General features: G+C 45.6%; 1 protein-coding gene across 1 annotated transcript in view; it reads right to left on the reverse strand.

Annotated features, from left to right (window-relative positions):
- The window catches only part of DNAH10 (dynein axonemal heavy chain 10), a gene marked incomplete at both ends in the record, with an annotated part of 103,274 nt that overhangs the window by 42,871 nt on the left and 46,103 nt on the right, over positions 1–14,300 (reverse strand). The window contains 6 exons of the mRNA XM_084253168.1: positions 232–354; positions 8,442–8,577; positions 10,336–10,494; positions 11,862–11,980; positions 12,865–13,056; positions 13,485–13,631. Coding sequence (XP_084109294.1) covers positions 232–354; positions 8,442–8,577; positions 10,336–10,494; positions 11,862–11,980; positions 12,865–13,056; positions 13,485–13,631 — 876 coding nt within the window. The remainder of the gene's footprint in view (positions 1–231; positions 355–8,441; positions 8,578–10,335; positions 10,495–11,861; positions 11,981–12,864; positions 13,057–13,484; positions 13,632–14,300) is intronic.

The following is a 14,300-nucleotide window of genomic DNA, read 5'->3' on the forward strand; positions in this document are numbered from 1 at the left end:
TACTCTCTAGTGTTTACAGGGGGAAAAGTATCAGCTCCTGGTCTAGATTACTGAAATAAAAAGCGTGTCTTCCATATTTTCATCTTATATATTGATAATTAAGCACTCAAGATCATAGGTAGGTCAAGATCAATGCCATAACCTTCAACTGTAAACATCCCTCTGGGTTATATCTATCCAATTGGCCACTAACACTAATAACTTTAAGTTCATTTTAGAAATAATTTTCACCTTGTTTTGTATTTGATTAACCCATTTTTTCCAGTATGGTTCATATTTCAAGTTCTTAGGATCCACATAAACCATTCCACATCGCGACACAGTTGCAGGGGAGGCATACTGTAGATCTCCAACCTGGAGAATTAAAATCAGTCACGTCAATGGCTATAAACAACCGAACATGTTTAAAGGTCTTTGTGCAAAGTTTTACAACAGTAGAAACCCAAATCATTCCCACATTTGCCCAGCTTTCATGAGGCTTCTAGCCAAACACACAGGTTTGTCATAGGAAATTTACACATCTCTGATCTACCTCCTTTTAAAGTTTTCTCTTAGTATAAAATTAATGTCAAAATTAATATGTTGTGAAATATCTACCAAAAATAGAAAAGCGTAAGGGAGAAAGTAAGTTATCCAAAACTCCACCACAAAGAAATAAGCATTGTTTTGGAGTATTTTCCTTTCAGTTTGTTTTTTAGGAATTGAGATAAAATAGTATGAAACTTAGTATGCATGCATCCAAACCAGCAATATTAACATACATGTCTCCTTTTCTACAGAAAAAAAAGACACAGTTCATTCAGCCAATAAGATAACAATGTAGGAGGGCGGAGCAACATGGCGGCGAGGAGACACTGCGAGTAAGCTCTCCCATTAAAAAAAGTTAATAGGGAGGAAAAGCGGCAGGTCCCAGTGAGAACTGGGACACGGAAGTGACGCCAGCAAACTGCCCGAAGAAGAAACGGGTGACGCCAGCAAACTGCCCGAAGAAGAAATGGCCATAAAAGAGGACTAGAAGGGAGGAAAGCGCAGAACTCTGCTCTCCTCCCCCGCCCACAGAGGCGGCACTCTCCGACCGGCAGAGGAGGAAAAAAACAAACCAAAACGACCAACAAGAACAAGCTACGCAGCAAGCGGGACTAGGAGTGGAAAGGAACTATTGCAGCCACCACACCCCGGGAACGGGAGCTGCGGAGAACCCTGCAGGATTCACCGCGAAGGTGAGCTCCGGGCGCCATTAAACAGAGACCCCGCCCCCCAGGAGGAGGCCAGGACCAGCACACAGCCCCGGGCCCCCGGTAAGCTTGCTCGGAAAAGCGGTGCGCTGGAAAAGCAGACGCGGATCGGGATCGGGATAGCGCAGAAAAGCAGCGCGGTTGAAAAGCAAACACGGATTGGGATCGCGGCTGCCCAGGTCCCTGCGCCTGCGACCTAGACTTGCAGGGAGACGTGCGCGATGACCCTCACTGAGGTGAAAGTGCCTCACTGAGTATCCAGGAACCAGGCACCCAGGCACGGGAGCGGGATGCAAAAGACGCCATTCTGTGGACACTGAACTGGGCTACTGCCCACGTCCTGGACCTGAGGGCTTTGGAACTGAGATCCGGGGTACAAAATTCGGGGCGTGAGTTCTCCACGACGGTGGGGTACAAGGCAGACACAGCACCCCAAAGCCGTTGAGGTTTACCCTACCATTCCCGCTCTGTTTCCTGTCCCACGGGGTGAAGAAAAAAAAAAAAAAACAGCTCCCCAAGGGCTCTAGGAGAGATCTCTGGCTCCACCTAGCGACTTGAAACCAGCAGAGGCTCCTGGAGGAGCTAGTGGCCAGCTGGGAAGTTAGCCCACGCCGGACCCCTGCCGACCAGTAGTCTGAGCCCACAGGGGGAGCGAGTACCCAAAGCCGGAGCAGACCAGGCGCGCAGAAGAGTGTGCCTGAGACTGGACACGCAGGGAGTGTGTCCCGCATCGCCATTTTAGAACAGGGACATTTCTTCAGTAAAGACTGCCTGCAGAAGGCTCCCTCAGGAGCCAGAGGTGAGCTGGGGAAGTTCGCCCACACCAGAACACCTCTGGCCTGCAGTCCAAGCCCAGAGGGGGAGAGGGAACCCACCGCCGGGGCAGACCAGGAGCACAGGGGAGTGTGTCCCCACATCAGCATTTTAGAACAGGGACCTTTCTTCAGCAAACTGACAGATGGCTCCCGGAGGAGCCAGAGGGGAGCAGAGAAGCTCACTCAAGATGCCGGCCAGTCCCAGCAACACAGTGTCCCAATGCATACGGCAAATTAGAAAACAGACAGTAGGGAGTAGAAGAACCACATGCAACATAGCAACTCCTCAGGGAAGAAGCACACCACAAAAAGAAAACCAGCCCCCAGATTGCAACAACAGTAACTTGGAAGAACTTCTGAGCCTTCCAGAAAGAGAATTTAAAATTGCCATGATTAAAAAAATGACAGAACTCATAAAGGAAAACAATGATAAGGGAAAAATAATCAACGATCAGAAGAATGAAATTGAGTCCCTAAAGAGGGAAGTAAAAGAAATGCAGGAGATCAAAGAATTAATGGAAGAACTAAAGAATTCTGGGAAAAGCAATGAAAGCAGAATAGATGAAATGGAAGAACGAATAAGTTCTCTTGAAGACACAGAAATAAAAAGAACCAAAACAGAAAAGGAAAGAGAAGTACGAAGGAAAAAGAACGAAGAAAGACTTCAGGAACTATCTGACACCATGAGGAAAGGAAATATAAGAATTATAGGAATACCAGAAGGAGAGGAGAGAGATGTAGGAACAGAGAAAATATTCCAGGAGATAATTGAAGAGAACTTCCCAAATGTGAAGAAGGAGCTGAAAATTGATATACAAGAAGCAAGAAGAACACCAAACTTCCATGACGAAAGGAAAATACAGCAAGACACATAATAGTGAAGCTCCCAAGAATCCAGGACAAGGAAAAAATAATGAAGCTGACAAGAGGGAAGAAACAAATAACATTCAAAGGAAAACCAATCAGGCTGACATCAGACTTCTCTGAAGAAACACTACGGGCAAGGAGAGAGTGGAAGGACATAGTCAACAGACTCCAAGAAAACAGATGTCAACCAAGAATACTCTATCCCGCAAAGCTTTCCTTCCTCTATGAAGAAAGAATAAGGACCTTCCCAGACAAACAGAAACTATGGAACTTCATTACCAATAAACCCCCACTCCAAAAAATACTACAAGGAATCCTAAAGCCAGAACCTCAGAGGGACGAATAACAATGAAAGAAGGCAAGGGAAAAAAAAGATATTAAAAGAATAAATAAAATCAAAGGAAAGACAAACACAATGGCAAATACAGATGCTAACATATCAATATTAACTCTAAATGTAAATGGACTAAACTCTTCAATAAAAAGACACAGAGTTGCAGCCTGGATTAAGAAACAAAACCCAACCTTTTGCTGTCTCCAGGAAACACATTTAGCTACAAAAGATAAAAATAGACTCAAAGTTAAAGGATGGAAAACAATCCTACAAGCAAATGGACCAAAAAAGAAAGCAGGAACAGCTATACTTATATCAGATAAAACAGATTTCAAACTCAAAAAAATAAAAAGGGATCCCAACGGTCACTACATTGTGATCAAAGGGACAATACTTCAAGAAGAAATAACACTAATTAACATATACTCACCAAACGAAGGAGCACCAAAATATATCAGACAACTGTTGTCATCTCTGAAAACAGACATCAGAGAAAACACATATGTAGTAGGAGACTTCAGCACACCACTATCAACAATGGATAGATCAACAAGACAAAAAATAAGTAAAGAAACTAAAGCTCTAAATAAGGACCTAGAGCATTTGGGCTTAACAGACATCTATAGAACACTAAACCCCCAAAAAACGGAGTACACATTTTTCTCAAGCGCACACGGATCATTCTCCAGGATCGATCAAATACTGGGGCACAAGACAAACATCAACAGATACACCAAGATTGAAATCATACCAACCATCTTTTCTGACCATGAAGGCATCAAGCTAGAAATAAACCATAAAAAGAAGGCAAGGAACTTTCCTACCTCATGGAGACTAAAAACCACACTACTGGAAGACCACTGGACTGATGAGGAGATCAAAGAGGAAATTAAAAAATTCTTTGAATTGAATGACAAGGAGGACACCAATATCCTAAATGTATGGGATGCAGCAAAAGCAGTAATAAGAGGAAAATATATAGCAATAGAAGCTCACATCAAGAAAAAAGAAAGAACTCAAAGAAACAACCTAATCTCGAAGCTCAAAGATCTAGAAAAAGAACAACAAAAAAACCCCAAAACCAGTAGAAGAAAAGAAATAATGAAAACCAAAGCAGAAATAAATGAAATTGAAACTAAAAAAACAATCCAAAAGATTAATGAAACCAAGAGCTGGTTCTTCGAAAAAATCAATAAAATAGACAAACCCCTAGCCAGGCTCACAAAGGAAAAAAGGGAGAAAGCACAAATAAACAGGATCAGAAATGAAAGAGGAGAAATCACAACGGACACAGCAGAAATAAAAAGAATAACTAGTAACTACTATGAAGAGTTGTATGGAAACCAGTTCAACAATCTAGAGGAGATGGACAAATTCCTAAAACTCTACAATCACACAAAGCTAGATAAAGAAGAAATAGAACACCTAAACAGACCAATTACAAGCAGCGAAATTGAAATGGTAATCAAAAACCTCCCCAAAAACAAAAGCCCAGGACCTGATGGATTTACAAACGAATTCTACCAAACATTCAGAGATGAATTGGTGCCTATCCTCCACAAACTCTTCCAAAAAATTGAGAAGGAAGAGACAATACCAAACACGTTCTATGAAGCCAACATTACACTAATACCAAAACCGAATAAGGACAACACAAAAAAGGAAAACTACAGGCCAATCTCCCTAATGAACACTGATGCAAAAATCCTCAATAAAATTTTAGCTATCAGAATCCAACAATGTATCCATAAGATAATTCACCACAACCAAGTAGGATTCATTCCAGGGGCACAAGGATGGTTTAACATCCAAAAATCAATCAACGTTATCCAACACATCAACAAAAAGAAATATAAAAACCATATGATAATATCAATAGATGCTGAGAAAGCTTTCGACAAAGTGCAACACCCATTCATGATAAAAGCCCTTGAAATGCTTGGGATACAAGGAACATACCTCAACATCATAAAGGCCATCTATGACAAGCCAACAGCCAGTATCATTCTCAATGGTGAAAAGCTGAAAGCAATTCCATTAAGATCTGGAACAAGACAAGGATGCCCACTCTCACCACTGCTTTTCAATATAATACTGGAAGTCCTAGCCAGAGCAATAAGACAAGAGAAAGACATCCAAGGAATCCAAATAGGAAAAGAAGAAGTCAAACTATCACTATTTGCAGATGATACGATAATATACATAGAGAACCCCAAAAACTCCACGGAAAAACTAATTCAACTCATCAATCAGTTCAGTAAAGTGGCAGGATACAAAATTAACACACAAAAGTCAGTAGCCTTCCTATACACAAACAATAAATCTGAAGAAGAAGAAATCAAAAAAACCATCCCTTTTATTATTGAAACAAAAAAAATCAAATATTTGGGAATAAATCTAACAAAAGAGGTAAAGGACCTATACAAAGAAAACTATAAAACACTGTTAAAAGAAATAGAAGAAGACACAAAGAAATGGAGAGACATCCCCTGCTCATGGATTGGAAGAATAAACATTATTAAAATGGCCATCCTACCAAAAGCAATATACAGATTCAATGCTATTCCAATCAAAATTTCAATGTCATTCTTCAAAGAAATAGAACAATTATTGATGAAATTCATATGGAATCACAAAAAACCCCGAATTGCCAAAGCTCTCCTGAAAAAGAAAGAAGGGAATGGAGGCATCACACTCCCAGACTTCAAACTATACTACAAAGCCATAATCATCAAAACTGCATGGTATTGGAACAAGAACAGACATACAGACCAATGGAATCAAATAGAAAATCCAGAAATAGGGCCTCCCCTGTGGCGCAGCGGTTGAGCGCTGGGTTGCGAAGCTGCCCGCAGCCTCTGCGGCGCCGGTTCGATCCCCGGCTGCTCCCCGGCCACCAGAGGAGGGTCCCACATGGCGCACAGACCTCTCCTGCCGCCCGCTGCTCCCCTCAGCAGTGTACTTTGGTCCTTCTGCCTGCTCTGCTCCCCGCTCTGGCTCTGGTGAATTCTCTCACCCTCCTGTGCTTCTGACTGTACCCAGTGCATGTATAAACAAAACAAACAAACAAACAAATAAATAAATAAAAACATGCCTCTATAAAATAAATAAATAAATAAAAAATTTTTTAAAAAAAAGAAGAAAATCCAGAAATAAACCCACAGATTTATGGTCAACTAATCTTTGACAAAGGAGCAAAGACTATGCATTGGAGCAAAGAAAGTTTGTTCAATAAATGGTGCTGGGAAAACTGGGTTGCTACATGCAAAAGAATGAAGCTTGACCACTACCTCACACCATACACAAAAATCAACTCAAAATGGATTAAAGAACTAGACATAAGACCTGAAACCATAAAATATATAGAAGGAAATATAGGCGAAACACTACGTGATTTGCACATCAAAGACATCTTTACAGATACATCACCCAAAGCAGTGATAGTGAAGGCAAAGATAAACAGCTGGGACTACATCAAATTAAAGAGCTTCTGCACAGCAAAAGAGACAATAACAAAAACAAAGAGAAACCCCACTGACTGGGAGAGCATTTTTGCACCCAACACTAATGATAAAGGACGGATCACAAAAATCTGCAAAGAGCTGATGAGACTCAACAACAACAAAGAAAATAACCCAGTCAAAAAATGGGCAGAAGAGCTAAAAAGAAACTTCTCTGAAGAGGAAATGCAAATGGCCAACAGGCATATGAAAAAATGTTCAACATCACTTGTCATCAGGGAAATGCAAATCAAAACTACCATGAGATACCATCTCACACCAGTGAGAATGGCACATATTAAAAAAACTAGCAACAACAAATGTTGGCGAGGGTGTGGAGAAAAAGGAACTCTCCTGCACTGTTGGTGGGAGTGCAAACTGGTCCAACCACTATGGAGAGCTGTGTGGAGATTTCTTGACCTACTAAACATAGAGCTTCCATAGGATCCAGCAATTCCACTCCTAGGTATTTACCCAAAGGACACAGAAACATCAATTCCAAAGAGCACCTGCACCCCTATGTTTATAGCAGCACTGTTTACAATAGCTAAGCTTTGGAAACAGCCCAAATGCCCAAAAATAGATGACTGGATCAAGAAGATGTGGTACACGTACACCATGGAATATTACTCAGCATTCAAAAAAGATAAACACATGCAATTTGCAGCAACATGGATGGCGCTGGAAGGGATCATGCTCAGCGAAATAAGCCAAAAAGAAAAAGAAAAATACTGGATGGTCTCACTCATAGCAGGAATCTAGAAAACTTAAATAAGGGACCAGGAAAATGAATAACTATAAGTGAAAATCAAAATCAACAAAAAACTATGAACCAGAGACACTTTTTGGGGGGTGGGGGGCGGGAGGGGAGGGATTGGGGTCAGAATGGGGGGTTGCAATTGTATGGGGAATATAAAAATAAAATTTATTATTAAAAAAAAAGATAACAATGTACACAAATACTCATGCATCAATGAATTCTGCAGACCAAGTTAGCAACAGCATTACCACTAAGCTAGAATGAAAGCAAGTCCCAGGACCACAACTATGAAATAAGTTGTGAGAACAAGGAGTCCTTATTGTAAGCAGGGGATGGAGGGCCTGGAAAGTTGTCATCAGGAAAACATGGGGGCCCAAGTAGAATTCTTGACATACTGGAAAGTTTGGGGGAGGGGTGAATGAGGATGAGATAAAGGCAAATAGCATGAGAGGAAAAGGAAGGCAATTACAAACTCTGGAACAAAACAAATGGCCCTAAAAGGAAGTGATGAGAACCATGGTCTACTAGCTGGCTCTGTGATGTAAACACTCTTTATAGATTAAAGTGATTTAACAACATAGTGTTCTGAGGAGAGAAGATGGACTACGGGTATAAATGATGAACCCTCAGTGCTTTTCACAGCAGTCAGTAGATAAAATATACACTTGAGATCGGAAGGAGTAGCGCATGAAGTATGTTACTCAGAGATACTGGGGCACCACCAGAAGAAGCCACGCAATGGTGAAAAGCAGTTAGCCTCTGGCATAAATTAAGGAGGGATGAGAGGAACACAGAGAGAAAAAAAGAGTTGTGCTCGTCATCGAACTTTTCTACCTTATTTAGGGGTTTTCAGTAGACTATATTTATTATTTATTTAACAAACATTTAAAATTTTAATTAAAAAAAACATTCTTCTTCATTTCCACTTGCCTCAAAGAGGAGAGCACAGTGTGCTTGCAGCCGGATGCGCTCACCATTGGCCAGTGTCAACAGCTTGTTGTCGTCCATCACGGAGTTCATGTTTTCCACCCAGAGCGCGTCCACATCGCCATCAAACAAAATATACCTGCGGCAGCCAAAGAACAGTGAGCCGTGGGCCCTAAAGGCTATGGAACACGGTGTAACCTCCTCATCGGTGTCAAATGTCTTTCCCAAGGTTTTCTAGCCAGGACCTGTAGCAGAGCCTCCTGTTTGGTCCAGAGGAGTGACAAAATAAAAAAATAATGATAAAGCATAAAAACTGTTTGGCAGCTACCAACATTTAAGAATCACAAAAATCTGCGTTACTTTGCTTTTCTAGCAAGAAGATATGTCCATCCAGAACCTGTGAATGTGACCTTGTTTGGAAAAAAGGCCACTGTGAATGTAGTTAAATTATGGATTTTGAGAGAGGGAGAAGCCGGCCTCATCCACCACAGAGGGGACAGAGAGCACAGGGATGTGGAGCTGGAGGCAGAGAGCAGAGGGATGTGGCCACGAAACCAGGAGCCCTGAGCACCAGGAGCTGGAGGAAGCAAGGAAGGACTTTCCCCTGGAAGCTTCACCGAAGTGCAGGCCCCTCTGTCCTCTACTCTTCCTACCACCAGAGAACTGGGAGAAAATAAATGTTGTTCCAAGCCACCCAACATGTGCTGAACTGCCATGTACAGTGTTTGACCTGCTCGGTCCCTGGGAGAACCTGAGATTGGTCCCGGTTACATGTCGTCTGTCCCGGCAGCAGGCCTGCTTTGCCTTCAAGAACTCTGTATTTAAGCTCTGTGACACTTCAACATTTTCCCTTTTAACTTTTTTTAAATCATTCCAAGCTTACAGAGAGTACAACATTACAAAGAACACCCTTCATGCCCTTCAACCAGATTCTCAAGTGTTTAATTTCTTGCCACATGTGAGCTGCTGCTCTCTCCGTCTCTCTGGATCCTGAGAGTGTGTCATAGACCTGTTGTCCTTTATTCCCAAATACTTCAGATGTATATGCTAAGAACAAGCACCATGTCGCACATAAACACAGTGTGATCATCAAGTTCAGGAAACTGAGCGGCGATACAAGATCATTATCTGGCACACACACAGGCCTCTGCTCTGCAGCCCACCCCAAGATGTCACCACTGTCCCATTTCATACTCGTGACTGGAAGACTAGCCTCAGTCGGCCATCAATGGACGACAGAACCACTGGGTTCTGACGAGGAAGGGGTATTTGCAGCTTCCCATAGGCTGTGTACCAACAGCACCTTAGCCAGCTGGTCACAGCTAAAATCAGCAATAATGGGGCAAACCAACATATGGCCTTGGATGAGATGGGGCCCCCCAACAATGCACAGCCTGAATCCAACCACAAGCAAGAACGGAGGGCATGCTGTCCAGTGGCTGACCTGGAGACTTCCAGAGCTTCAAGGCCATAAGAAATAAAAAAAACATGATTCACTGCTCAAAATTAGAGGCCACCCAAGGAACAGAACAACTGAGCAAGGCATTGTCCTGGGTCGACCCCCGGTCAGGGGAGAATGTTCCTTGACTTACCTTGCCAAGCAGGCAGCCTGGCAAGGCAGACAGCCCACGTGCAAAGCCCTGATCGGGGGCGATTGGCGCCTGCCCTAGGCCTCCCTTCCTCCGTGGTAAGTTGGGCAAACACAGCGGAGGAAGCTGATGGAGGGGACACATAAAAAGCCCACCAGGATGGCCCCTGGCACGTCATCAGCAGGGCCTCTTGGTCCACCGCTTCCGAGCGTGCACCTGCGGGGGCCCCCCACCAGCCTGCTTATTCACCAAGCTTAGCCAGTGACCGTGGACCAGCCCGGCTCTCCCCTGCTCACAGAGATACTCACTTTCTCTCCTTCTTATCTGTCGGTTTGTTCATCTCCCTGAAGATGTTGGACAGCACCCCATCAGTCCAGTCACGGGTGGTGGGGTCCAGGATGCCGTAGAGTTCTATGACACTCACAGCCTTGGGGTTCAGGATGTACAACTTCGTCGTCAGCCCAAGCCTAAATCAAAGGAGAGGCTTCAGCCGTGGTCCAGGCGTGGGCTACTAGCTTTAGGAAACTGGGTGCCAATGTGCAGAGTTAGACATTTGGGATCCAATCCAAAATTTAAAACGGGATTCCTACACGCTCTCCACGGGGCTTTTCCACCCACGGGCTTACACAGACGCAAGGGGAGCATGTTTCACTGAAGGTGTGGTGCCAACACATGCGAGGTCTGACCTGAAGGTGCGGCTTTGCAACGAGAAGCTGGGTATCGAGTATATTTCATCTTCAGGTGTATTATATATTCATGCATATGACATATTTAGGAAAACATTTCATAATTAGCGTACAGGAGGTAGCAGTGTATTATATTATTAGTCACCCAGTATGATCTAACAGGCCTTTGTGGTACTCACTGTCCAGCCCCTTGTTGCTACAGGTCATCTGCTCTGTGTTGCTGACTTTATAAATCACGTGAGCAGGGCACTTCCCACCAGGATGCCTATAAATTCCCACGGTGCCATAGGATCAGTCCATCCACAAAAACTAAATGCCATGCAAACCACCATTCATCATTAACATAATAAAAATAATAGTGGCATCCAGCTACACATGTCTGTGTGTGCTAGTTGCATAAATTATCTATAGCAATGAGTGAACTGAAGAGTGAAATATGGGGTGGCCCCGGCGTAGGCCACTTAGAGTCAGAAACAAGAAACAAAAAGAGGATCTGACCATCACTCATTAGAATGTAAAGACCATCTGGGAAGGTGAAGGTCATGAGCTTCCACAGCTTGCTGCAGAGTTTTGCTGGGACATTAACACCCGATGATCAAAATATCTTATAAGAGAGTTTCGTGACATTCTCACTTCACAAATAACCTTGGGATAGTCTGAAGCTCAAAAGGGTCACAGCTTGACCTTCCAAAATGGTTTATTAAATCAGCAAAGAAGGGGCCTCCCCGGGGGCACAGCGGTTGAGCGCTGGGTTGCGAAGCTGCCCGCAGCCTCTGCAGCACCGGTTCGATCCCCGGCTGCTACCCGGCCACGGGAGGAGGGTCCCACATGGCGTGCAGACCTCTCCTGCCACCCGCTGCTCCCCTCAGCAGTGTATTTCTCCGTCGGTCTGTCTGCTCTGTTCCCCGCTCTGGCTCTGGTGAATTCTCTCACCCTCCCATGCTTCTGACTGTGCCCAGTGCTTGTATAAATAAATAAAAAATAAATATTTAATAAATAAATAAATAAATAAATCAGCAAAGAAACAAGCAGACGCGCACTACATTTAAGGAGTGTTTCGTGCTGTTTCCCTCCCGGGAAGTCAGAGGACAGTCTGGGGCCAGCTAACACGGCCAGCACCCGGACCCCCCACCAGAGGTCACACTCACTTGGTCTGGGCCTGGCACAGCGTGTTGATGACCACAGACTTGCCGCCTCCTGTGGGCCCCACCACCATCGTCGTGTGGCGGGTCAGCATGGTCTCGAACATCTGGACCACCTTGTCCACCTGCGGGAGGAATGCCAGCAGCTGTACGGAGCTGTGATTCCCGTGCCTCCCGATTCACCCACTTAACACGTACAATCCAGTGGGGTTTAGTACGTTCAAAAATTGCGACACCGTCACCACCTTCCTTTTTCTTCTTTTCCTTTTTTTATGTTTATCGAGGTAACATTGGTTTATAGCGCTGCATAGGACAATGTTGCCCCACGTTCCACCTTAGAGCATCTTCACTACCCTTCCCACCCACCCCCCCAAAACTCCCATTAGGCATGTTGTCCAAGTCCAGATCCCCAAACCCTTGACAAGGACAGATCTACTTCTGGATTTGTCGGTTCTCGACACGGAAACGGAACATCCCCGGTGGAAGCACCGCATGTGCCCTGTGTGTCTGGCTTCTTTCATTGAACATGTTTTCAAGGTGTTTCCATGGTGTGGCAGGTTTCAGGGCTTCCTTCCTTTTTATGGCCGCAGAATGCTCCACTGGCCCGGCGACCACATGTTGTTTCTCTATTCAGCCGCTGACGGGCATGTGGGTTGTTTCTACTTTGGGGTTTCGGTGAACATTCATGTGCAGGTGTTGTGGGGAGACATGCTCTCTCTTCTCTTGGATATAAACCTGGGGGCGGAACTGCTAGCTCCGAGGGCAATTCTCCGTTTAACTTTTTAAGGAACTGCTTTTTCCAAAGCAGCTGCACCATTGAACGGTCCCTCCATAAAACATCTGCTCTTCAACAAGCACCGCTAGAGAAACAGTCAAGACCACGGTTTTTAAAAACGGAGGCGAAACGGCGGTGAGGGCATGCGCCCCATGTCCTTTACCACATTTTTAAAAAATGAAACAATGAAAAGGCCCCGGAAGAAGGCAGAGGGCCCCGCCGGGCGCAGCTCACCTGGACGGGTAGGACGATGTAGCCGTTCTCCGCCAGCACCTGCTCCACAGCGTCGTTGAAGTCCGGGTAGCGCACGCGCGGGCAGTCGAGTCCGGGAAACAGATCCGAGATCAGGCCGAGGAAGAGCGGGACGTCCTCAAACACGAACTTGGGCAGGTTCATGTCCCGGAGGGCTCGCATCAGCACCACGTCCTGGGCGGCACCAAACACAGAGTCCACGGAGGCATCGCTCACCCAGGGGCCGGGGCCGGGAAGGCCGCCCACGGGGTCGAAAGCGAGGACACCCGCATGCAGCCTCTAGAGAGACGCGGGAGCCTCCGGCCCCCAGAGCAGACTGGGGACACCCAGGTGAAAGAATCCTAATCGCTCCTCCTGCTTCCACTGCAAAGAGGGGAAAACTCCTGCGTTCACGGCCCGCCATCCTGCGGGCAGAGGCTGACTGAAGCGTCACAAAGTTGGACACAGAGAAGACACTGAACTTGACCTTGCGGGAAACAGGTCCAGTTCACGAAAATGGTATCATGGGCAAGAGACCAAGTTAAGGTCAGACGACTGCCACCCCTCACGGACGCAATCCCCACGCACCCAGGAGCACCCACGGACCTCGGGCCGGCGCCTACCTCCTTGAGCTCAGGCGAGCCTCTCTTCAGCTCGCCGGCCATCACCAGCACCGATTTCAGGGCCCGGAGCCCGAAGTCGTAGTGGTGCTGCTTGGAGAGCTGCTCCCGGGCCAGCTTATACAGGACCGTCATCTTTTTGGCCAGAGTCTTTGTGATTAAAGAAGAAAATGAAAAAGAAAGAAAATGTCCGGAAAGCACCAGAGCGGACTCAGTCTGGGAGGAAGCTGCCTCTCGACAAGCACATCTCATCCCCAACAGAAAGGCCGGGAGGGCCCTTTGCTTCTAACTGAGACACCAGCCTTTGCAAAGTGGGAGACTCTCTTGAGGACAAACTCAAGAACAAAACCCATCTGACCGAGGTCACGGGGACTAGGCTCCAAAACGACGCTGCGGTTTACTTGACCCAGGCGCGTCTGAAAGCTTCTCCACTAAGGGTTTGTCACGAGAGCCGAGCGTGGGCTCTGCTGGCCCCAAAGCGTGGCATGGGGGCGCTGGTCCTGGAAACAAGAACTGAGCCCCCAGCGCCGGCCTGAGAGCCGGATGACACGAAGGGCAGAAAAAGTGCGCTTTAAAAATTGTAGAGAAGCAACCTGTGTACCATTCCAGAGCCTTTTGGAATAATGTTCATGTCTCTGTTTTCATACACGCTTCAAAAGATAACACAGGAGTTATGTATCTGTATGCTCGCGGTGTGCCAGTCACTCTAGACACGTGATAAAATGTCACCAAACTACACACACACACAGCAGAGGGAGTGAGAAGGTACAGCCTGGTTGAGTCTGCGCCTGAGTTACCGGCGCTGTGCCCCTCTCTCTG

Source organism: Talpa europaea (assembly GCF_964194135.1).
Source record: "Talpa europaea genome assembly, chromosome: 14".
Taxonomy (NCBI): domain Eukaryota; kingdom Metazoa; phylum Chordata; class Mammalia; order Eulipotyphla; family Talpidae; genus Talpa; species Talpa europaea.